This window comes from Gobius niger (assembly GCF_951799975.1).
Source record: "Gobius niger genome assembly, chromosome: 8".
Taxonomy (NCBI): Eukaryota; Metazoa; Chordata; class Actinopteri; order Gobiiformes; family Gobiidae; genus Gobius; species Gobius niger.
In genome coordinates, this window is record NC_136859.1 from 19,554,230 (window position 1) to 19,576,208 (window position 21,979).

Consider the following 21,979-nt stretch of genomic DNA (forward strand, 5'->3'; position numbering starts at 1 on the left):
CTCCATCTGTCTACCTATCTTCCCTCCTCTTTACCCTTGCCTCTCTCCCTCGTGAGGCCTCTGCATGGGGTTTATTATATCCCACATGTCTTGGTCTCCATTTCCTGAGACTGACCCACGCGGCGCGCTTTGATGATCATTCCAATCACGGCGAGACGTCCACTACCTGCATGACCTGCTTGTCTCTTAATTATCCTCTGCTGATCGGCACCGCCCGAGGCATGGTCCATCTTAAGCCAGCTCCCATTGAAGCCGACAAAATCACTCTTCACATTACTCCACGCCTGCTTTAGAGGGGCTTAGCACTTTTGATCTCATCATCGAACAAACTGTCAGTCTCTCCTTATGGTCCTGAGCGAGCCCCCTTATCAATTCAACCCACCAACGTTTCAAGTGGCCTCTTAACATTGTATATTCCCACACATACATTATGCATGAAAAGCCTTTTAAATTCATATTTTTTAAAAGTTATGCTTAAAATACCACATGGTGAATTTTCTACCTGAAAAGGAGATGTTGAATCCCTGCAGAGAGATTGAAAAGTCCGAGATGAAGCGTAGCTGGGCCTTGAAGTTCCCATACAGACCGGCATTAACTGTGGCAGGTTTCTCTGAACCAGTGAGTCGGGCCAGTGGCTGAGCAAAGCTGCCATTTTCAGTGATTAGGAGGTAGTCGTGGTGGTCCTCCAGGTGAAATGAATGGAAAGTGAATTGGACGCCTTGAGGAAAGGTGAAAAACATCAGAATAAAAAAAGAAATCACTAAATAAGCACATCTAGCGGTGGATTAGAAAACTCGTTCCTCTACCTTTGGCTATTTAGCTTTTAGCCCGCAATTATCTTTTTATGCTTTCTTCATTACAGTAAGAGTAACTTCCGCTTTTCGCCAGTCTCTGACACGTTTTTCACTCACTCCACACTTTTTTCTGCTGCTTGATTGCCGTTTTTTTAAAATGTTAGTAGCAGATACTGGTGCACAAGCCTAGAGCGCCCTCTAGCGGCTGTCAGTGTGAAAATAACAAATGTGAAATTATATATTGTGATATATAAGTCGCACCCCCAGCTAAACTATGAAAAAAAGCACGATTTATAGTCAGGAAAATACAGTACATCTGACACATAGAACTGATGTATCCTCTACTACTCAATCAATCCAGTCCAGTTGACATAATGGAAAATTGCTAGACAACACATAAATGAATTAAACACGAGGAGAACACTGTATTTCTCTTTTTACGTGTTACATTTTTACACACCGTTTTGACATTATCTGATGCACCCGGTGAGGTATAATTGCATGGACACAAAAACATCGAAACATTAACAGTAGGTAATGCTTTTTACAAATTACCTTTTCCATGGCTCACTTCCACGGTCCATGTGCAGTTTAGGGAGTTTGGATACAATTCTGGAAAGCCTGGTGACAAAATGATGCCCTGAGGTCCTCTGATATCTCCCCCACATGATGCTGCATAAAAAGGGACATAATGAAAAACTAGCAGAATGCATATTTCAAACGAACCAATAAATCCTTCAACTTAAGACACTAAAGCAATTTAAATGAATAATGTATCCTCTCAGTATCAGGTCCAACCAACTTTATGAGCACCTGTAAATCTGCCAAAACTATACATTATTTATTCTGCATCCATCCACCCCTGCTGTGTGCTTTAAGTTGAATATTTTTGCTAATTTTTGCTATTCTTTGTGTCAGTCCCAAGCACAATTAATTGAACAGGATTGCTTCAAAGATATGTAAGCAGATTTCTATGTGCTATGGAGGCAGCTGGTTTTATTTCTGAGAGTCTTACCAGGTAAAAAAGAAAGTAAAGTTCATTTTGTGTGTAAACAGAAAATGACTGGTTCAATTTTATATAAATAATTAAATCTACACAATGTAAAATCATTAACCTATATGAAAAATGTATATTCTAATTTTCAAGCTTCTCATTCGTCATTTGTGCCATTTGTGTCTTTTTTTGTCAAAGCAATAACTGTGTCTCTTGTGGCAATGCAGCCAATTAGCCCAGTGTCATTCTCAAAACACCAATTATGTGTAAATATTTGAAGTGCAACTCTTGCATTTGCACATATTTTGAAAATAATAAATGTCAGATGATGTTTTGGATGATAACTAGTTGCCTGAGGGCTCCGCAGCTGCACACACCAGCCCCGCTCTTCTGCTCTCTCCTTCCACCCAAGAGCCCTCGAACCAGCACCACACATTCAGAGCCCATCTACCCACTGCCAGAATTATATCAAATACTTTATTAATGAGCCAAAATTACATAAAGTCATTAAAAGTGGATGAGAATGCTTGGCAAGGCATCTTCTTAAGGGGCTGCATAGGCATACGGCCAATGCATTTGGCACTAGACTGGCACAACACCTAAGCATGAGTACACTCCAAGATGTTTTTATATGCAGGACGATCACAGGGCAATTCATCAGAAGCACTGCAGCATACACCTGAGGTGTCTTTTATTATTTTTTCATTCTTTCAAATGAATGATCTATGGTATAGATTAAGTATGTTAATTCCTGCACGCTGCCACAGCAAGGTTCAGCACTTTGCTTTGTGAGTGCCAAAATGGCCTCACTAAAATGTAACGTTCAATCTTTTCCAGCACTATACCATTGCACTTACAGTTATTTTATTGTATTTACTATTTATACGCCATGGAAAGCTTCTTTGAAGACCAAAACATTTAAAGTGAAATGTGAATAATATGAACTACAGTAAATGCATAATGTTCTGTCTGTCTGTCTGTCTGTCTGTCTGTCTGTCTGTCTGTCTGTCTGTCTGTCTGTCTGTCTGTCTGTCTGTCTGTCTGTCTGTCTGTCTGTCTGTCTGTCTGTCTGTCTGTCTGTCTGTCTGTCTGTCTGTCTGTCTGTCTGTCTGTCTGTCTGTCATTTTCATTGTTCATGAATTTATTGTGTTGAATCAGTATCTTTAAAAAACATGTGCACTGACCATCACATGTCGGCAGTGGGTGGCTCCAGAAGTGGTTCTTCTCACACACCAGCAGCTCCTCGTGGCTCAGTCTATATCCTGGATCACACTGGAAGGACACTGTGGCTCCAATGGACAAGTCATTGCTTAGTCGGGCACCGTTCACCGGGATGCCAGGATCCATACAGGAATAAGTATCTAAAGTGACAACTAAACACAAAAACTTGTATTAAACGGCTAAAAGAGGTGCGATGTGCTTATGACACTTTTAGAACGGCTACAAATTGATAGTTTTTAGTATTTTTATAGTTTTGCATATTTTGTGTTATTTTACATTAAACCATTAACAGAGAAAACCCAGAGCATTTAAACAAAAAATATACACCGAACAGCAGTGGCAGAAGCGTCCGGTTATTGCTATTCGATCGCCCATAAAGGAAAGAAAAATGCACTTGAGAGTGAAAGCTTAATAAGACAAAGGCACTTGTGGTTTGCCTCCAGTCAATAATGCAAACATAATAAAGTATGTTATGAATCATATCTAAGCAGTAATGGCGCAGGGCAAACTGTGAATATACATCTGCCAGCCTGTGTGTATTTAATATTTTCTCTACAATCGTAATGTCAATAACAATAAGAAAACACAATGATACACAGCGAGGTAGCTTTTCTGAGTTTAGTCTTAACATAACTCACTCTCTAAAGTCCCTCCTGCAAACAGAAAAGCAAAGGGGCTAAGACATTGATATGCCCAATGTAAGGCAATGCTTTCATTTACACCACCGATAAAAATACATTCTGTTTTAGTTAATGTGTTGTCTCACTTTCATAGAAGATCTTGAAGCCACTGTTGGAGCGGCTGTTGTCAGTGGTGAACAGCAGGTACAGATAGTTGCTGCTGCTGAACAGGAACTGAGGGACCTGTGTTCCATTGAAGGAGCCGATCAAAGGAGAGAGGAGGTTTGGGCCGTCGTGCACCTCCAAAAAATCGTAGCTCAGCTCAGTCTGGAACCTGAATCACAAAGGAAAGATAAAAGACTCAGGATTAAAGCACTCACCAAATAAGTAAGTGATAGCCGCGATATACAGGGAAGAATGGCTGTAGAAGGCAGCTGGTATAAATGCAGAAGTGATGGCATATTTCATTGCATCAAACAGAATAAAAACTTAGCAATAATGAAAATGTTTGAGGCATTAAAAGAATCCAAACGGCAACATTTCAGTAAGCTTAATTGCTATGGTCAAAAGAGCTCAAGACAAGAAAACAAATAAATAGGTATTTGCGGAAATAACTATATTCTGTGGTTACAAGTGACTGGGGTCGAGCAGACTAGCAATTTTGGGCCATGGAAAGTAATACCCTCACCAGGGACAAATTGGTAATTTTGCTCTACCAATCTAGACACCCATAATCTCCCAGAAGGTTGAGGACCACTGCTCTAAAAATATAAAAAAGGTTGGCTTGAGTTTATACTACATACCATCAAATAATGTTGAACAGGCACATATATAAGGTACCTATGGGAACAAGCACCGTGCAGGTTTAAGGCTGTATTGTGTGTGGATCTTTGTTTTCACCTTCGAGTTGTGACAGTGCTGTCAAACCGACCTGTCAAAGCTGATCTTGATAGAGCGTCCCAGCTCAGCCTCGATGACCCACTCACAGCTCAGGGAGTCTTTATAGTATCCCGGCCACCCAGGGGACAGGATGACTCCGGACGGCCCTGAGTAGTGGCCCCCGCAAGGAGCTGGGAACACAGGGAGAATATAAAAGTGGTTCAAGATGTAAATCACAAAGCTAAAAAGTGATTAATATTATGCAGCCCAATGTTATATAGACGGTAAAATGGTAACATTTATATAGCACTTTTCTACCTACATTAGCCTCTTAAAGCGTTTTACATCAATGAACCACTCACGCATTCTCATTCATACACCAGAGTAAGACACTGGAGGCAGGGTGCATGCGCGGGATTCAAACTGCCAACCCTCCGGTCACAAGATGACTTACTCTACTATCTGCACAGCTGACGCCCTAAAATGCTGTAAATGATCCTGTAGAACTATAAGGAGTAGTCTAAAATGGTCCGTTTGTCTTGAGATCCTCCTCATGCTGAGGCTTTTATTTATTTTAAGTATTGTTTTGGTCAAATAATCATGATCTAATTTGTTATTTACCCAAATTCAACCACAAATAATGATTACAAAACCAACTGAAGGTAAATTCTCTTGTATGACCTGTTTAATTACTTTGCCTTTTATTTCTTTTATATTTTTTTTTCCCCAGCCAGTGCTATTACCTTCACATTTGGGTATGAGCCCGCTCCACATCACCTTGCCATCCTCCAGAAGGCAGGTGATGGTGTCGGCTCCCTGCGTCTTGATAAAGCCCTCATCACAGACCACGGAGATGGAGCTGCCCAGCTGGAAACTGTCCCCAAAGCGCCGCGCGTTCAGAGGCACACCGGGGTCAGGGCACTCGTTACGACCAAACGCTGGTGATGAGAGAGAAAGAGAAAGGAGGACTGCTAGAGGAAAGTCTATAAACTGAGTTTAGCATTAAGACCAAATGCCTAATGCAGCCTAATCATTACACAATAACACAACATAAATGTTGCCTTCATCGCAGGTCGGTCAAAAGCCCAAAGGTACAGCATTTCTGTATTTATATGATTAATCTAAGTAAATTTGTATGGATTGCTGCACCAGTAACTACAATGCAAGCATTTTTTCATGCTGTCCTTTTTCAACATCAATAAAAAAAAAAATCATCAGAATGTTGGATCTTGCAAATCTGTAGATAGCATCAGAAAAATAGAATCAACAATATAGTTAGTAAGTAATCTAAATAAAGATACTTACTACTGTAGGTTATATTGAATCCTCTTCCAGACATGGAGTGATCTGCCTGAAATTCCAGCTGCAGTACGTTGCTGTTGGAGGTGAGGTGGGAGGGTACTTCTGCTCCAGAGAAGCGTCCCAGGACAGTGGCTCCGCTCTGGTCTCCATCTTTGATGGTGAGAAAGTCATAGGGTGGCTCCAGGTCAAAGTCATTGAAGGCCAGGTGAATTCGGGACCCCGGCTCCGAGATAATCAGCCACACACAGTTTAGGTTATTCCCATAGCCTTCTGGGTAATCTGGCGATAGGACTGTGCCCATGGGAGCCGTGAAGTTGGAGAAACAGGGGACTGCAGAGCAAAGGATATAAAAAACATATTATTATTGATTCATTACAAGCCTTGGGAATTTTATAGAGGGCATTATCTGAGAAACAATGGTCCCTCAATGAGAATTTGCCGTGATAAAAACAAGTGCAAAAATCATCAAACCGTGCTGATACTGTATAATGTATTTCAGCAGTGTAGGACAGTGCTGAATCTGGTCCCTGGGGGGCTGTGAAGCTGCAGAAACAGACTGTAGCTGAGCAGTGTGAGGAATACAGTAAATGTACCAGCAGATGTTGGGGGTTCAAGAATGTCTAGTCTTTTTATTGACTACCAAATATTAGAGAAACAGACAGAGGTTAAATGTGTAATTCTTCAGGAAAAACATTAGCATGTCTTTCTAGTAACATATTGTCTCCGTTATATAAGCCAGAGCATACAAGGACTTTTCTGGGTTATTTTTGGGCTTACATTGGAAATAATTTGACAAAAATAACCCAAAAAGAAGTCACACTGAAAATTATTTTTAAAAGGGCCATGTGCAATAATAGCATAAATGTTGCAATGTGATGAGCAACTTTAAGGCCTATTTACATCTGATGTCTGTTAACCCCTGGCAGGTTAGCAGACAATCCACAACACATAGGACAAGATTCACAAAAACAAAGGGGTGACACACACCGAGAAGTGTACAATATTTAGAAAAACAGTAAAACTACCCATCGCTTAGATACAACCAGACAAGACAGCATGAAACAAAACCCTTACAAAGCCAGTACCATGGTAAGAGTGGACCAAGGAGAGACACCACATTTGTAGATAGTGTGTGCACTGCAGGCAACTATTTTGATCATTGAAGTTGTCGATGGTAGAGCATGTCCAAAAGAATAGAAAGTAGAAAGTAGAAAGACAGAAAGGTACAGCGCAGTCATGTAAGAAGCTATTCGAGTGGATCTTACAGAACTCACGGAGCGCTACAAAGTTTTGTAAACAGTCAAACCCAATACATCATTTTGGACACCTGGGATAGATATAAAAAAGTTCTATCATTTTCAAAAACAAAAATATATTTCAGCAAGTTGTTACAGTGTTTCTGCTCAAAAATATTAATACTCTGGCAATTTTTACTGAGGTTTATGTCCCCAACAGGTGATAAGAGCTGACAGATATGTGGAAGAAAACAAGACAGTGCTTAAATATCCTGGCTGCTTCTGAATAAAGACAAAATATACAACTTCTAATACATGTATATGGTTGACCAAATTACATTGGGTTTGTGCTTAGTATGCATGTTGAAGGCCCCAGGATATTTAAATTCAGACACAGTGTCAATCTTCTCACCTTAAATATAATTGTCAGCTATGTCCTGATATATGTTTTTTTTTTTTTTTTCTATTGTTGCCACTCAACACTCAAACTAAGACAAGACAACTCGAACAATTCAGCCACATCCTCCATATCTTGACATGTTTTTTTCAGCTGCCAGGGTCAAAATTGTGTTATCAGTTGTAACTGCATGCCATGACATTGTTGTGGAAGGTCGCAAACACAAAGGCTGAAGAGCAAGGGGCCTTAAACAGACCCTTGAGGCATGCCCATTGTGCATTCCAAATAGCTCAAGCAGACGTCCTTGACTAGACAAGTGTAAAATAAAAAATATTTATGTATGGCAATATGGTGCAATGTTGCATACTGAGAGATACTAGACATATGCATTTGGCGTTAGAGAAATAAGGGCACAATATACTTACATATGCAAATAGGAATATTAGCCGACCACTGATTGTTGTTCTGACACGTTATGGTCCTCTCTCCAATAAGCTCGAATCCAAATTGACATTCAAAGCGCAAAACATCTCCATTTAAAAACCCACTTCCTTCCTGGTAGCCATATAGAGGTGTACCCGGGTCGCCACAACTCTCTTTGTCGATTTCTAAAGGGAGAATGCAGAAGCGGTTATGTTTGGCCAATGCATTAATATATAATCGAGTCCAAAAAGGGTGTGACAGTATAGTTAAAAGTTTGAAAAAACAAACAAACAAAAAGTCAGTTTGCCAAGTACTTTAAGGACACAGCCAGACATGGATAGAGACGCAATAAGATGCTATCACTCACCTTTGTAGTTGATCTTGAAGCCAATGGAGCCCACGCTCTCGTCAGACTGGAGGTGGAGCCACATCTGATGGGACATGCTCACGATCAAGTCTGGGACAAAACTCCCCGTCAGACTGAGCGACAGAGAACAGAGAGGTCAATGGAAGAACGAGAAGTAAAAAAAAATTAAAAAAAATGGTGCTTTAGCAGGCAACACTCACACTTGTATGATTGTTTTGGAGTCACCAACTTCGCCGCCATCACCGATTGTAAGTGAATCATATCCAATCTCCAAGTCAAACTCCTCGAAATTGATCTGGATTACCTATAGTAGAATAAGAAAAATACAATGTTATTTCAGAGCTTTGTCTTCGTCAAATTTGCGGTATTTGCCATTTTGCCTATGGGTTTGGAATTGTGTCAGATGCCCTATTAGACTCGATATTCAATTTATTAGCTATCGGGACCAGCGCAAACAGTATACAAGCCTTTCTCTTTTTGGTTGTATTTGTAGAATAGATTTTTTTTTTTCTAAAGGTACTTGGTTGTACACAAATAGTACTAACTAAGCAGCAAACGTCCAACCATCCACCCAGTTCAACGTTATTATTTCATATATTGTAAAATACATAAAGGTCTGTCCTACAAGTGAAGCAGCCTTTATAGTCAAAGTGATCAAAAAAGAGCCTTCCTTTTATTCTCAAGAAAAGAATCTGATGAAAGTATACCATAGCGGCTCATTTCCTTCAGGGACCTTGAGACACTGTGACGCTGATTGAGTTCAGTGGCTACAAAGAGATAAGCTCCTATATAAGACTTCTCTCTGTCGACAGCTATAGGTTTGCTCACACAATACTGTTAAATGACTACCTATTACTAGAAGGAATGGGCAGTAATTTGGCACAAATATCTACATATCTATCTACTGTTTCTCAAGCTATTTAAAAATTGCATTATATTGTCTACAAAACATCAGCTCATTACATTCTAGTTAACCGTGATAAATATAATATCACTAATGGTCCAAGTACAGGAGCCAAGTGCATGGTTTTCTGGCTTGGCACCTGCCAGTCTGCCATGGTCTGGGTAAGTGCGGGTTTCTTAAAAATTGTTTACTCTACACAGCAGAGGGCATCAGTCAAGGGCAGGTTTATAACACTGGTTGCTCAGTCGCATGCAAAATGATGTAGAACGCAATCTACTTCAGTTATGTAAATGAGATAATAAGACAGTACTTATTATCATGCAGATAAATGCATAATGTCACCCCAGACCTCTGTAACCTGCTGCAAAAGGAAACATTGTTATTTATGCAGCAAAATGATGACGTTTATGTATGCAGCACAAATAATGCTAATGTAAAGTAGGAGCAAGTAAATGTGAGCATCAACTAAGCAGCTCTGGCAGTAGCTCTCTCTACATACGAAGTTACAACGTATTGATTAATGGAAGAAAACAGTAAGAGTATTTTATCCGAAACTTAATACATTAGTGTTTGTTTACAAGATATAAAACAATTACCTTATGCAAATACAAAAGAGAAAAAGGTCATACACGGTGCTTTAAATGCTGCATCACATTAGTTTTAGCTTGGATGCTGGTATAAATGGGTATTTCTTGAACTGTAAAGTGGAATGAGTGACAAAACATTTGAAAGACATGATGAAATAATAAACAAATGTACCTTGTTTGGGTCACTGGCAGTGATAATCCACACACACTGGGAGTTGCTCTCATACTGGATGGGGAAGTTTGGGGAAGTGAACGTCCCTGATGGTCCTTGCAGATTTGAGCCACAGGTTTTTACTGCACAAATAGAGGCACAAACAGCATTAGTATAGTCAGGTATAGTCAATGGACTGGAAGATAAGGTCATATTATTTGTTAATGGTATACAAGCGAAAGCACAACAGCGGGTAAAAGAGAGCTGGAGTGATGTTTAAAAAGCGACAGGAAATGTGTTCAGAAAGCTTAGCACCGGGTCCTGCTTTGTACAATGATAGATAGGTAATATATTGTTTGTGTAGAAGAGAGGGGTCCATTAGCTGTTCTTTCATTAATCAAATTGCAAAAGGTGCTTCAGGTGGTGAAAAAACAGCCCGAGCATTTTGGAATGAGAGAACAGGAAGCTGTGGCAGAGGCTTTCATACATAATTAACTGAAATGAACTTTCTTCTATCTGCATACAGTCTGTATCCAGAGGCACTGCCTTAATCAGTGTGTGTTATTAGCTCCTCGTGGGCTGCTCACCCTTGCACACGGGCCTGTGGTCGCTCCAAGCTGCAAACACCTCAGCCACTCTCTGACATATAATGATTTTGGAGCCCTGCAGCACGTGGTCCTCGTCACAGGTAAACTGAGCCGTGGCCCCGATACTGAGGAGATAATGAACACAATCAAAGAGTGACAGCTACAATGAGCTCAAATAGTCTAATAATAATGTATATTAACATTTTAATAAATCTGTCTGTTTTGCATAAATATGATAAATTGTCCATTCCTTTGTTATTACCTGAAGTCAGAGCCAATCCTTTTACCATTCTCTGGCTCTCCGGGATCAGGGCAATAATTAGACACCTGTTTTATTCCGCCTTCATTCACTGTGAACAAAAGAAACAATTATAAAGACAGACACTGTAATTGTAAATGCTATAATGTAATGTGCTGAGTAGTAGGTAATGCAGTAGTGACAGACACCATGTGACAGGTCATAGCACCATTGTTAACACTCTGTTAATCCATTGGGAAAACCATCTGCCACCACAAATCAACTATGGATTTACAGCATGAAAACACACAAGCTTAAAAAAAACATAAATAACAGCAATTAACATTGCCATTTTTATATATACTGTATTATTATCAAGCTAAAAGTACATTTGTACAAGCATTTAAAATAGACATACTCAAAGACAGTTTGTTTGTGTTGTCCTTTCCTGGCACTGGCAACTTTACTCCTCTCGATTTAAGCTCTCCAGAACTTTTCACTGTGAGCAACAGAGAAAAGTATATTAACCTTCAACAGATATGAGAAAATGCAGTTTCAGAGGTTCATTCTCTATTAGTTGTAGTATTACTATTCTTGGAATTACTATTTCCAGTGTATATAAAGCAGATCTGGCTATACATTACACCGGGAAGACAGAAATAGCAAGGGCAGTTGAATGACACGCAATCTAATTAAACACACCGGGGGGCTCAGAATCCACAAAAGACAAGTGATGCAATCAGTTGTCATAATATTCAAGCATCAACAGCTAATGCCATAAATCTTGCACTGTGTAGGAAAACTTTATCTTCTTGATGTCTTTGAACTTTACTCTAAGTCAGACATCTACAATGTGATTTTGCTCGGGGATCAACGAGGACCCCCGCAGCCGACCTGAGAACAATGAAAGGTCAAAGCACAACTGAGCTGAATTTTAATGGAAACTTTAATTCATTTCTCAAACATTTGATTAGCAAACCCCTTTGAAGTCCGTGGTCTGCAGCACAAACCCGCCTTTATGTCTCACTTGACAAGGGGCATTAGTCAACTGTTTAATATTCACTTACCAAAGATCAAAACATGTTGGTAATTGCAGCTTGTTTTTACTACAGTTGGTCGCTTTTTCCTTCAAGTGTATGGAGCTCCTTTTACAACGATGAGCTAATTGGAAATGCAGAATCGCTAATGCAGTACCTTGATACTGGGCCCTGAAGCCTTTGTGGCGGTGGTTGCTCTCTGTCACAAAATGCAGCCGTAGCCAGTTTTTGGTGCTAATGATCGGTGCTGGAATATTCATCCCTGTTAGCCTGAGAGAGAGAACAGACAACACAGTTTTTTAGCCATAGAGAATTAAAATGCGCCGCCGAACAAAAAGGCAACATAAATCTTTAAAATGAAACACTTCTTTCTATCTATCTTTCTTTCGCTCCTTTTTCTAAGTCTAGAGTGCAGTGAATTGCATAAAGATTTGACATGGAAAGCTTCAAGACAGAACCCTCTGATGATGGCTTGTGGAAAATCATAATTTAATCAGTTTGACTTATATTGTATATCTGCACTTTGCTACCATAACCTTAAAGGTGTGTTATGCAACTTTAATGCAGGATAAAAAAGTTGATATCTGTACGTACTGTATTTGACCTTGCAGTGACCCAGCGGCTGTATGAGTGATCAGCATGGCGCCTTTACTTTCGATCACAGTGGTCCCTACAACGCTCCAGGATCAATTGTTTGTAGGTTTTCTGGTGAGAGGGTCCGCAGAGAAAACCTTCCAAACAATTGATCCTGGAGCGCCGTAGAAACCACTGTGATGGAAAGTAAAGGCGAGGTGCTGACCACTCAAACAGCCGCTGGGTCACTACAAGGTCAAATATGCACAAATGTCAACTTTTTTTCCCACATAAAAAGTTGCATAATGCACCTTCAATGTTGAAAATAAGTTACAACAGCAAGTCAAAATCCTTTCATCTTAGTATTGGTTTGCAGGTGAGAAGTAGAAGGCAATGGTGAATATTTCATGTTCAAAGGTGTGAGAAACAAGAAGGATTTGAGTGATTTTTAATTTCAGATATCACTGCATCTGGATGAAAGTTGGTATTGCACTGCATACCCTGCCTGCAGCGGTCAGTATCTGTTGAAAGATCAAAGTAGAACAATAGCAAATGCCTATATAGGATGGTTGTGGAGATTGATGTCAGTTTGCCAGGTTAAAATGGTCCCTTATTGAAAGGTTGCCAGCTCCACACATCCCAGCACACACTGGTGTACACCGTGTATGTGAATTTTCATTCATTTCAGGCTGGATGATTCTTTGACTTCAGTGCAGCCAGGGGAAGAGACAGAATCACACAATGTAATGAAAGAGAGGAGAAAAATAAAAGTATAAAATTGAACCGATGGGAAGACTACGCGACTCCTTCCACTACAGCTGCTTAGGAGATAAGATTAAAGGAAACTCTAACAATAAATTATCAAGCTTCAAAAACTCCGCGAGAGCTTAGGTTATGGCTGTTTTCAAAAGAGAGGAATTCATGCGCTGTATTTCTGTGAGAATGGGCACTATGTATTTCGCAGATGAAGCTATACATTTGCCGTTGCTGTGGATGGAAAGGGTGAGAATAAACTCTTGGTGACAATATAGCTGTATCCATTCAGAGGAAGTGTGGATGCTCCCGGCAGCAGCCATGTGATGTTATAAATAGAAGACAACTGAAGATAAATACACTGGATGCAGAGCCGCTGAGGCCTGTGGAGCAAAGTAAGTAAAACATGACCCACTGTCAACTGTAGATACTCCGTACAAAGGCCGCAGCGATAATGATATATATGGTTTGGAGGCACAGTGCTGGTGTCTTGGGACATGGTATGGTTGGACTGATCAAGCAAAATAATATGAGTGCTGACTGGTGAAGTGCGATATATAGGAAACCCCACAATGTGGTGCCTGCTAGTTAGGGTGATATTAAAGTATTAAGAGGCAAGTGCACTCAGCCATTGAAGTAGTGGTGTTAGATAAAACCTGCCTCTGTCTCAGTCTAATGTAATTGGATGAAATGATATGTCAGGTGTTGTGGGAAAAGGAGGTGGGCAAGTTCTTAAATGAATAGGCCACCGTTTTTCCATACTGAGACATGTTCTTACGTGAGCTTAGACGAGTTGATGCGATTTTCTAAGTGGATAAAAAGCGGAACTCATTGTGAGGTGTAATAACACCTTAGAAGCACTTCGACGTTTGCGCAGTAATATCTTCACTTTACTGCGTGACTATAATTTTATGTTACTTAAATAGAAGAAACATGAAGAGCTTGGTCGCTTCTAACTTCACCCCCAGGAGAGGAGGAGAAGCTGTGTGACTGAGCGCACACACAAAGACCAGACATGTCAGGTAAGAGCATATCTCTGTATGGAAAAATGGTGGCCTGTTTCTTTAAGTATGTAACAATATGTATATCCATGATAGGATGAAAAAAATAGCTGTATTTCAGTCAGTGTTAGTCTGATAGTATATCTTCAAATAAACAATAGACTTTGACCAAGAACTAGTTTGAGCTAAAAACCTCTTGTTAGATGATTAAAGTGTCACTCAGCTACAGCGAGCAGTTGTGTTTTGGAGATTTTTTTTTAAAAGTACATATGGTGGTTTTAAGCGTATTTTACAAACACGTAGCAAAAATTACCACCATCAGTACAGGAGCACAGATATAGCTTACCTTTCATGACTAAATGGCAATATTTATAATAGTGACACGACAACATCGCTGTACTTTTGACGGTATGCGCACAATGCTATTAAAGGTCATGCTATTGATGCTGGCTGTAGTGAAAGGACCTAGAGATTTTTTGTTCACCTGCTCAGTGATTGATGCTTAACCTCGCGTCAGCCCTCTATACTGTCACAATCATGTAATCGATGATCTCATTTGTGGAGATCAGATAAAAAATCTTCAATTGATTAAGGGATGAAAGCTGTTAGCCTGTACACTGAAAATAGTCAACAAAAAGTCTCCCCTACAGAACCAAGTATATAACAATTTATAGTAAAGTTTTGTCTAGTGGAGTAAACTTGGCCTGTTAACAAAAAAGAAAGAAAGTAAATTTAGGTTGAGGCGAGCATTAAGATGATTTGCCTAAAAACATTTATGCAGCAAAGAGGTTGAACGGCAGTCTCAGGGTCTTAAGCTGTCAGTCTTGGTTAGGCCGCGCTAAAGCTCAAGGGTAAATTGACAGTTTTCTTGTCTTGCCGGCAGCAGTGGGAGCTGTATAAGTTAGGATACCAGAAAGTTTGGCTGGCCGCTGGCCTTGTGCACACTCAGAAACACTCATAAAAGAGTGAGATAGAGCAATGAAATTTATGAGAGGGTGCGCTCTGAATTCCGTTTGTCTCCTTTTTCTGTTTACCTGTTCGGAAGCCATTACTTTAAATGTTGCGCCCTGTGCCCAGCTCAATGCCAGCCTTTTAGAGCTGGATTTAAAAAGACATATCCAGCTGACAGAGCCTGACATTTGGCCACACAAAACGACGTGTTGACAAATGCAAGGGTTTAAGGATGACTTGGATAAAGGTTTTGTTGGAAGCATTTTTTGTTCTAACAAAATGTAGTTAGGCGATAGAGAATACTATTACTGACACAATTAGGGAAATGACATTTATAGAAACCCTTTAAATGAATAAAACACCAAATTCCTTGATTAAATCCACTGCGAAATAACCCAATAAAACAGCAATCTGTTGAGCTGACTCTTGAATGCAATAACACAAGGTCCTACCCTCTGGGCGAGTGCCAATCCTTAAAAACAACATTTGACATAAAATCTAAAATCAGCACACAGCAAAAAAAGGCTAATGAAATAAAATAAGCTAAATGCCAAAACATGAATCTGCAATTTGATCCATTTAGAGTTTAAAGCAGTACTAAGTAGCCCCTAGAGGCCATAACCGCAACTGCAGGTGTCGTAGCATGTTGCGTTTTTTACTCATTAATTGTCCGTGAGAGTAAATATTACGCTGACAGAAAAGACAAAGGGAGAGAGGGATATTGTTCATCCAATTACACAATGGAAATCATTTTTTTCACTCAAACTTGGCTGTAAATACTGTTTAAGTGGTGCTAGCCCGCAGTTAGCTTTGCCTGTTAGCTTGTTAGCTTCTTCTTCCATTTGTGTGTATTGGTGGCTCTGACCCGGTGTCAGTGAAGTTGCAATTGACTACGGAAAGGATTTATTAAAGAGGGGGTATTATGCTTTTTTCAGTCACATAGCACCAGTCTATAGCACACTACAATGATGACAAAACCTTCTGTTGGTCTGTAAATGCAGTAAATTAAAATAACTGCCATGTATAAAATTGCTCTCTCAAAATGGCTGTAGCAAATGTCTAGAAATAGGCCTCTGTCTCTTTAAGAACCTCTGACCCTTTCCGACACGCCCCCTCCACACGCTGTCTGTGGCATCAGTGGGGAGGGGGTTCTGCTGAGCAGCAGTGGTTGGTTACTCAGCTGGTGACGAAAGCTCGGAGGCGTCTCCAGGAGGTGGGGGCGTTCCTAGGAGGACTCGGGCAAACCTATCCCTAAAATGGCTGCCATCAGAGTTTTTACAGATTACTCAAAAATACGTGAATGTGCCAAGGCAACACTTCAGGCATGTTTTTAATGAGGGAATGACATAGTAACATGATGTAAAGCTTGAACAAGTCGATTTTGCATAACAACCCCCCCTTTAAGGTAAACAAGTTAATTAGTACTGTTTTAATGTGAATATTACCAGATCAGTCAAATCACACCTAAAACTCTTGTAGGTATGTCTGTCCCTGGAAACACTTTTATCACCTCTCATAAATGCAGAAATATACGTGAACCCCCTTGCGGTTTACACAACAAAATGGCCGACTGCAATTGGCTGCTTGTTATCGTCAGCCCGTCTCTGTAGATAAAATAAAAGTCAGCGGTGGAGGTCACTCAGCTCTGTCCTGATCTGACACTGATCGCAGTCCTGAAACTCCAGAGCAGCAGTCTCAGGGACAACACCATCACCACTCTCATCGCTCACTGATAGACTAACATTCCTCTCAGCCAATTATAATGAATGCCCAGCAGGAGCACATAAAGCCAGCAGATGCCAGCTGATCGATAACCTTCGCCTCAAGGTGGGGGTCAGAAACATTTACACACTGGCGTTTAGTTTCACCCCAGAACAATTTGTTAACTCATCGTTCAAAGGCAACAGGGCTGTTTTATGTCAGTGGTTCCTTGGCCAGACTATCAGTCACAGATCTACAAAAATCAAAGGAAGGGTGTGCTTATGTTTGCATGAAAGGGAAGAACAAGGATAACCACAGAAGGAAAGATAAAAGATCCAAATGTACCATATCAAAATCCCAAATCAGTCCCAGTTATAGCATAAATTGTAGCACAGTTATCGACCACTACCTAGAGTTAGAACAACATATCAAACTGTTTTATTCAGTGTCCCCCATGTAGTTCTGGATGTGGTTTTTGAAAAGGAAAACAATAAAAAGAGTAAGAAAACTCATGTATTCGAGTGGAGTGTCTCATTCTGATAAAACAGCAGTGTTCCCAGCTGCAGTCCAGTTTAATACAGTGACTCACCAGATGCTCGGTGGCTCTGATCCCTCCACTTCCAAATAATCGGACTTCTCCTCCATTTGAAACTCGGTAAACACCAGGGAGATGGTGTCCCCTGGGTCGGCCAGGATGGTCCATTTGCACTCCCCGCTGCTGCCAAGACCTCCAGCCGCCCCTCGCCCACCCGCAGCACCGGCCCCGGGGGACGAGTCGCTGGCGGGGACGTCGAAGCTGGAGATAAGCCCACTCGTGTCCCTCAGGGTGCCCCCACACGTGTCCTCCGCTGTTGGACAGAAGGACAGAAAGAACGGGCAGTGGATTAGTTCACACTGATTCACTGAAAAATGATCAGAATTGTGTTGTCACTTTAAAGTTAAAACAATACAGAGTTTAAAATGTAAAAGAGTCCATACTTAAAGGGATATTTCAGGATTTTTGACATGGGGCCTCATAGTTAAGTGATTTCTGGAGATTTCTTTTATTCATGCAGTCCTGATATTTAAAGAGTTTAGTGGTGCTAGGCTAGTGCATGTCTATGGTAAATAGTAAAACAGTCTGACCCAAGCACAGCACCTGAGGCAAATCACTTATAACACCAGACTACCCATAAATGTCTGTGTTGAGTGTTGACTGAATCATTTTTTTAAAAATATAACCATTTTGCATTAAAAAATCTTTGTATCTTTGAGCAGCATCAGCTTCCTAAGCTACGCAGCGGCGGAGTGATCTGCTAGGTTGCCAGATCTACAGTAGTTTGTTTATCTACGGCCGGCATTACTACACGTGGAATTCACAAAGGAGTTTTCTACAAATCAGATATGGCAACATTTGGAGGACGACCCCATGATTTTGAAGAGGTTTTTAATGCAGGCTACTAGTTACCATAGACATGCACTAGCCTAGCACCACTAAACTCTTCAAATATAAGGACTGCATGAATTAAAAAAAAAAAAAAAAAAAAAATCTCCCGAAATCATCAACACTCTGGATAACTAGGAAATAAGGCCCTATGTCAAAAATCGTATATCGTCTTTCTGCATCTATAGTGTGTCAGATGTATTTGCCAGTAGTGTTGGTGCAGTTGTTCCGGAGCCTTCTCCTGCACTTGTTTATTTTGTTTTGGCTAGCCCTGTGAACAATGTTGTCTGTATGTAGGATTTTGCCCACACCCTTCAATCCAAATTAATTTATGGGCCGGACACACTCAGCATCAGTTCCTAGCAAAAAGCTTTGGTCAAGAATGCACAAAATAGGTAAAAGTCCTGTTTGCCTGTAATATCAACCCTTAATTACACCCAAGCACACTTTTGTGCTTTGGGGCTTTTGTTTTTTGCATAACTCCTACATTTTTAAAGCCAGTTGGGTGAAACTTCCCCAGGGGGTGTATTTTTTGGTGATCTAAAATAATTTGATGTCATTTGGATTTTTACCCCATTGTAAACACTCATAAATAAAATACTCACGTTAAGGGAGCTTCGACACAAAAATGTGCTTGACATTTTAGAGAGCTATAACTCCATGATGGAACACTTTTCACTTTTTATTTTATTTTGAAGGTCTGACTCTCCTCTTTCCATACATATACAAATATTATAACTTTCATAATGTTTTAACCCTTTCATTGCCAACTTTCTGACCCAAAGTTGCTACAGCGCATGCTCCAAAAACACAAAAAATTATATATTTTTAAAATTTCAAACCCAAAATGGGAAATGTCTGGTCTGGCTGATGTGGCCTGATGTCTGTGTGAAATGACCCAAAGGATTTGTTTCTAAGTTGAAATTTGTTTATAGCGGCAATTTTAGTATAACATGTTGCATTGTGGGAGCTTCCACACAAAAATGTGCTTTTCACTTTAGAGAGCTATAAAAAAATGAAGGAACAATATTTTTAAAAACTTTTTGGTTTTAATTTGGAGGCTGACCTCTCCTCTTGTCATGCATATAAAAATATTCAAACTTTTAAAATAATAGAACCCTTTCATTGCCAACTTTCTGTCGCAAAGTCACTAAAATGGATTTCCATTGTGTGCCCATTGACTCCATAGCCTTACATTGTTTTTCAAAACGCTTCTATAAAACGGATTAAAAATTTAATTTCAAACTTCTGCATATTTTCTGAACCTTGAGGCTTCAAACTAACGCCCTGCGCAGATTTTTCACCATGAGGTCATTTTAACCTAGTTTGACAGGAGAAAGAAAATGGCTGTTATTTCCAATGTTAGTAAACGGTCGTAAATAATATAAACAACTGCATTTCTTCAGTGTTACTGAATCTTTCCCTTTATTTTGTGACTTTCTGCCTCAGAGTGAGTCTGTGGAAGTGTTTAGGAAGGGGCAAGACAGAGTTAGAGGTTTTTGAAGTGGTATTTGTACAAAAACAAGGAACATTTGCAGAGATAAATAATGACTATCAGGCTTGATGACCAGCTGTTTACAGGGGTGTGTGGAGACGACTGTAGAAATCCAATATTTTTTGTCCAAACACACTTCAGACAGATTCTTGTGTTTCTGATCAGACGCAGTGATCTCCATTACAGATCGTCATGTTTTACAGTGAGGTCATTTGAAGAACCTAAGATCGCATGCATCTGAAAACTATTTATCACACAAAGTTTAAAGCGATTAAAGGTTCAAAGTTTTCATAATGGGTTTCTTTACCACAATCTCTTTGGAAGCGCAGAAAATAGTGGTGATAAACAAGCCTTCTATGGCTCTGAAATTGTATATTTTCCCACTGTGTGGACCAACAGCACGTCGGCTGAATGTTAATGCCCTGTGATATAACAGGGGCCCGCTCTTCTCTCACTCTACGCCAGTTTGTCTTTTCATATCATGCACCTCCGCTTCCCCGAACCCCTCACACCACTCACTATCTCTCCACCCTCCATCCATCTTTAACAGTTTTCCCTCTCTCTCCCTGAAGAATGCTAATGATGGTGGGGCTTTCACAGTTTTCACATCATTTAAGACTAATATGTGACACTCAGCTGTGCCAGTGGAAACCCTTTTGATATTTCAGCGATGCTCAACTCAAGCCTGTCAGAACTGCCAGCCTTAAAACATCCCGGTGTGCCTCATCTCGCCATTGGTCCAAGCGAGGAACAAAGAGGTGGGCGGATTACATTACAAACAGAAAGATATATAGGATTGAGATGAGCGGGAAGCTAGTTAACTTGACTTCTGCCTTTGACATGGAGACACAGCCATTGATCAAAGCCATTCAGTGAAGATAGAGAGATGGCACAATGATACTGCTTCATTGATGTCCACATATGATACATTTCCCATGTAATAAGACCATTTCAGGCCCGCATCTCATTTGTCCAATGTATGCGGCCTTGTCACAATACAAGTGCGCAGAAAAGATTCTCTATCACTTAAACCTATTCCCCATATATAGCCAGCCTTTTGTGTCAAGGATTGTGTGTAACATAAGCAGAAAAAATGTGAGCAACTGCCTCAAGTATTTCCATAAGGTTGCTGGCAGGCAGAGGAGCGATGTAAAGTGTTTTCTTGGAATTCTTCCTGTGACTTGTTTTGACCAGAGGATCCAGCAGATTCTTTGCAACTTCCAGGCAAGGCCAAAGCACAAGCATTTTTTATTATTATGTATTTATTATTGTCAAGAGGTTGATCAAGGGCAGAAACTGAAAGTAAATAATTCTCCATAAAAACATGAACAGACTGTAATACTATATTGTTTTCAGAATAGAGCTTAGCAAAAAACATCCCTGCTAACACACATGACCGTAAACTGTGGCAAGTATCAAGCAATGAACACACAGCAATTCTGTACACATCTGTACATTATAAAGACGTAATAGTGCAAAAGAGAAGAAAAAGTGGCCAGTAGTTATCCGTTAATTAAAATTGACCAGTATTACTTTCATCTCGTCATTTAAATGGTATATGATTGAAGAGAACACCCTTGAAACTGTGACACAGTTATTTACGCAGTTTTAATGACGGCGACCTCCCGCAGAGGTCATTAATGTGTGGCCAATTAAACTGCACAAATTACAAAATTAGGCTGAGAGGCTTTCATTAGGGTTGAAAAACAAGGCACGTTAGTATTTTTTCCTGCACATGGTTTCAATTTTCAGTATTGGTACTGCATTTGTAAGTACTATTCAGCCATAAAAAACGAATAAAAAATAAGAATTCCTTTCATCCTTCCTGGAAACGTCCTCTCGTGTCCTGTGACTTGCTTTGACATTGTTTGTTATGTCATTAACCTTTGCGTATTCAGTCCTGGGAATGACCACATTACCACATACATTGACTTGAGCTCATTATTTAATCATAAAAACATAAATACATACCGGTATATTATTAAAAATGTATTTACTTTAGACCAGTGGTTCTCAGACTTAACCTCATAAATTATTTGACCATCCAAGTACTAAAAGGCCTCCATCAAGATCAAATCATTTCAAAGCTAGTTCCAAAAAAGATGTTTTTTTTAAATAGACCTGAATGTGTCTAAACTAAACCATATTTAAACCGCAAAAACACAAATCTTGTAGAATAACTAACGCATACATTATCTCTAATTCAAATCAATGAATTCTAATATTTCAGATGACCAAGTTTACCACCTGAAGAAACCCAAGTACAGTCAGTGTAAACATGCCACAGTCTGAGAACCACTCAACAAGGTGCCATTTCTTATGCATTTATTTTTTTTTAATTTTCAA

At 40.0% G+C, this 21,979-nt stretch overlaps 2 protein-coding genes across 4 annotated transcripts in view; one reads left to right on the forward strand and one right to left on the reverse strand.

Moving 5' to 3' along the window:
• eomesb (eomesodermin homolog b) overlaps positions 1 to 21,979 on the forward strand; it is a 383,568-nt gene that overhangs the window by 176,266 nt on the left and 185,323 nt on the right. The window lies entirely within an intron of this gene.
• Positions 1 to 21,979, reverse strand: part of LOC306967220 (CUB and sushi domain-containing protein 3-like) — a 184,190-nt gene that overhangs the window by 108,149 nt on the left and 54,062 nt on the right. For all 3 annotated transcript variants that reach the window (XM_079562149.1, XM_079562150.1, XM_079562148.1), the window contains exons 5-20: positions 17,305 to 17,563; positions 11,894 to 12,006; positions 11,118 to 11,198; positions 10,724 to 10,811; positions 10,462 to 10,586; positions 9,896 to 10,017; positions 8,433 to 8,536; positions 8,233 to 8,345; positions 7,868 to 8,050; positions 5,814 to 6,140; positions 5,252 to 5,446; positions 4,561 to 4,699; positions 3,776 to 3,963; positions 2,973 to 3,161; positions 1,350 to 1,466; positions 503 to 718 (exon numbers count right to left, since the gene is read on the reverse strand). In XM_079562149.1, the coding sequence (XP_079418275.1) occupies positions 503 to 718; positions 1,350 to 1,466; positions 2,973 to 3,161; positions 3,776 to 3,963; positions 4,561 to 4,699; positions 5,252 to 5,446; positions 5,814 to 6,140; positions 7,868 to 8,050; positions 8,233 to 8,345; positions 8,433 to 8,536; positions 9,896 to 10,017; positions 10,462 to 10,586; positions 10,724 to 10,811; positions 11,118 to 11,198; positions 11,894 to 12,006; positions 17,305 to 17,563 (2,559 nt within the window). The remainder of the gene's footprint in view (positions 1 to 502; positions 719 to 1,349; positions 1,467 to 2,972; positions 3,162 to 3,775; positions 3,964 to 4,560; positions 4,700 to 5,251; positions 5,447 to 5,813; positions 6,141 to 7,867; positions 8,051 to 8,232; positions 8,346 to 8,432; positions 8,537 to 9,895; positions 10,018 to 10,461; positions 10,587 to 10,723; positions 10,812 to 11,117; positions 11,199 to 11,893; positions 12,007 to 17,304; positions 17,564 to 21,979) is intronic.